Genomic DNA, 3,140 nt, shown 5'->3' with positions numbered 1-3,140 from the left:
TGTTCCCAAATGGCATTAGTTAGCAATGAATCATGTAGGGAAGGGAAGGGAAGGCTGCTCTCTTTATATCAGAAATGCAGATTTCAGTATCATACAGTCCCTATCTGGGCTTCTTAATTTATCCTGCCTAATGTCTGAAACACGGCAGCTCTGGTAGCGTAGTGCCTAAGGCACTTGACTGCTAACCAGAAGGCTGGCGGTTCAAATCCACCAGCCACTCCTCGGAAGGAGGATGGGGCAATCTACTTCCATAGTGACACTGCCTCAGAAACCCAGGAGGGGTTGCTATGAGTCGAGTCCGACTCCACGGCACATAGTAACAACAACAACATCTGAAATACAGACATTTATGAACTTTACTATATATGTTAACCAGAGTGTTGAAGGCACACATTTCTGTATATTGCATTACAAACACTCATTCAGAATTCATAATGCATATAAATTAACACAAAGAATTTTAAAGTACTTAGGAAAAAAAAATCAAAATCAAACTCACTGCCATTGAGTTGACTCTGACTCATAGTGACCCCCATTGTGTTTCTGAGGCGGTAAATCATTAAGGATGTAGATTGCCCCAGCTTCCTTCCGCAGACCAGCTGGTGGGCTTGAACCACCAACCTTCTAGTTAGCACTCAAATGCCTTAGGCACTATGCCACCAAAAATTTAAAATGTATTTTAATGTAAATTTCTAACAAAATAATTTATAAAAGTGCTATCCAAAGTATTCACCCCACTGAACTCATTTATTCATTTAAACCAAAATCAAGCTAGGCCAAATACATTACCGTTCTATTTTAATTAATGCTTCTGTTTTGAGAGTACCACATACTTCTTTTATACAATTCCCTTTCTGTCCAGGTATGGCTACATAATCACCTTAAAACATGGCCAACATTGGTCTAGTCTTGTCAGTCACACTTTTAGACTCTTGCTTAATATACTGTGTTTTATTACAGTAATACATCCTGGCTAATTGTTGCCACATTAATCTTAATGTACAGCTCTGATCAAACTGCTTTGTTGGGTAAAATTCTCAATGAATTACCCCACTTTAAAGAATAATATCTAAATGATCAGCCATTCCCTGAAAGTTGGGCAATCTATTTCCGAAGTGATACTGCCTAAGAAACCCAAAGAGGGGTCACTATGAGTCGGATCTGACTTGACGGCACTGAGTTTGTTTTTTTTTGATCTAAATCCCCAAGTTTGGTAAAATTACTTTCTTAAGCAAAATCCTCAATGACTTATCCCAATCTAATGGAGAAAGTCTAAATTATTGACTTTGTATTCAAGGTTATAACTTGGCCTCAAGTTCACACATCTCCCACTAATCTTCACAAATCTTATATACAATCAGGGAGAAGGGACATCCTGATTTTTGAAAGAAAAGCAGTTCTTTGAGCATCTCCTCCTCCTCCCACCCAAACCTCAGATATCTAAATCCTATTAATCTTTCAAAATTCAAGTGAACTGTTTTTCCCATTAGGTGATTCCCAGGTTCCTGATCTCCCCTCTATACAAAGCTCTGAATCTATATGGAAACCTTTAGTATAGCTTCTTAAATGAAATTTTTATTTTCTACCAGTCACTCCTGGGAAGGAAGGCTGGGCAATTTACTTCCGCGATTATACTGCCTCGGAAACCCAAGGAGGGGTCGCTGTGAGTCAGAGACGACTCGACGCCAGCACCTAACAACAACGTTTGTGCTACAATCAATCATTATCTCTGGCCTGTGTGAATAATATACCTTATTCCCATTTTGCAGGATCTGGAAGGTCACTACTTATAATGAAACTAAGCTTACAAAATCTTCAGTTTAACCAAAGACATAAAAAAAGTTTAAATATATGTAAATACTTAATGAAATAATGCTTTAAAAATATTCAAAAGTTGTTTGAGTTGAATCTCTATTTCTGGGAAATAAATACACTTCTAGTAAACAGTATGTTTATATTCAAACTACCTTCAAAGCACAACCTATTTTCACACCCCTTGCTCGCCTTGATATTTTAACACAGTAGTCGAATCAGCAGAAACATTATGCCACCAATGTGGCAATAAAACCGCCCTTCCATTACTTCACAAGTCCCCAAACTATTTGATTACGATTCTTACTTAACTAATTTACTCACATTGGCCATTTTGAACGCGGACAGCAGTCGCAAAATCTCTTTCCTTTTGGAAAGCTAACCCTGGAAAATGACAAAACAAAACAGGCTACTGACAAATTAAGCTCTAACATCAGACGGCTCGGGTTATGTTCACCATCTCCTACAGTGTGTCCCTCCACTACAACAGGACCAAAGCCCAAGCCCTCCCGGAACCGCGGGGAGCCCAGAAGTCGCCCACTAGGGCACAGAAGGAGAGTGCGCAAACTCCTGCCCTGAGGAAGCCCTGCAACCCTGAGGTCTCGGGTTTATGGCCGCTGAAACACAACTTGGACTAGCTCAGGGCGGGGAGTGCAAAGTTAGCGGCCAAGGTATAAAGTTCTGAGGTCCAAAGCAAGTGTTTTAACATAGCTCAAGGCTGTCTGGTAACAGACAGAAGGTTCCAGATGAGCTGAAGAGTGAGGAAGCAAAAAGTTACCAACGACAGTGACAGCATGGCTGGGGACAGCGACTAGGGAATAAGGGCAATACAAAGAGTGTGGCCCGAAGGTGGGCGAATTTGGAGGTTCTAAGGCAGGCGGGAACCGTCCATACCGGTAAACAACGACGACTCCAGCTGTCCCAGACCCTGACTCTTCCCGTCGCCAAAATGGCGGCGGCGACTGCAGCAATGATGGAGCCTTAAGCTGGTCGAGTGATGAGGCTGAAGAAGTTGCTACAGAGCGCATCGATGGGCAGAATCGTCGAACAGATGATGCGCATGCGTATAGTAGGTTGCCAGGCAGCCAACCTTATATTGCAAAATCTCGGGGGAAGAATAGGGGAGGGGCAGAGAGTGGGGCTGACCTGGGAGGTGGAAGGGGGACCTCCAGCGGTGAGTTGGTGAGTCGTTTGGTTTGGTTGACCGAAGTTATTGGACGATTATTTGATATATTCCTCCCGCTACAAACCTTTCTTACTGCCCCAGGAGATACAGTTTGCTGTTCTGTGTATCAGTTTATTTTGCATGAATCACTGGTTTTTGTGCT

At 42.2% G+C, this 3,140-nt stretch overlaps 1 protein-coding gene across 1 annotated transcript in view; it reads right to left on the bottom strand.

Annotated features, from left to right (window-relative positions):
* The window catches only part of MMADHC (metabolism of cobalamin associated D), a 29,438-nt gene extending 26,598 nt beyond the window's left edge, over positions 1-2,840 (bottom strand). Inside the window, exons 1-2 of the mRNA XM_007934960.2 lie at positions 2,591-2,840; positions 2,137-2,196 (exon numbers count right to left, since the gene is read on the bottom strand). Of these exons, the coding sequence (XP_007933151.1) occupies positions 2,137-2,196; positions 2,591-2,840 (310 nt within the window). The remainder of the gene's footprint in view (positions 1-2,136; positions 2,197-2,590) is intronic.
* Positions 2,841-3,140: the final 300 nt, after the last annotated feature.

The sequence above is a fragment of the Orycteropus afer genome, unplaced genomic scaffold, assembly GCF_000298275.1.
Source record: "Orycteropus afer afer isolate SDZICR_OR568_19922 unplaced genomic scaffold, OryAfe1.0 scaffold00023, whole genome shotgun sequence".
In the NCBI taxonomy this organism is placed as follows: Eukaryota; Metazoa; Chordata; class Mammalia; order Tubulidentata; family Orycteropodidae; genus Orycteropus; species Orycteropus afer.
This window is presented reverse-complemented; position numbering and strand designations above follow the sequence as displayed.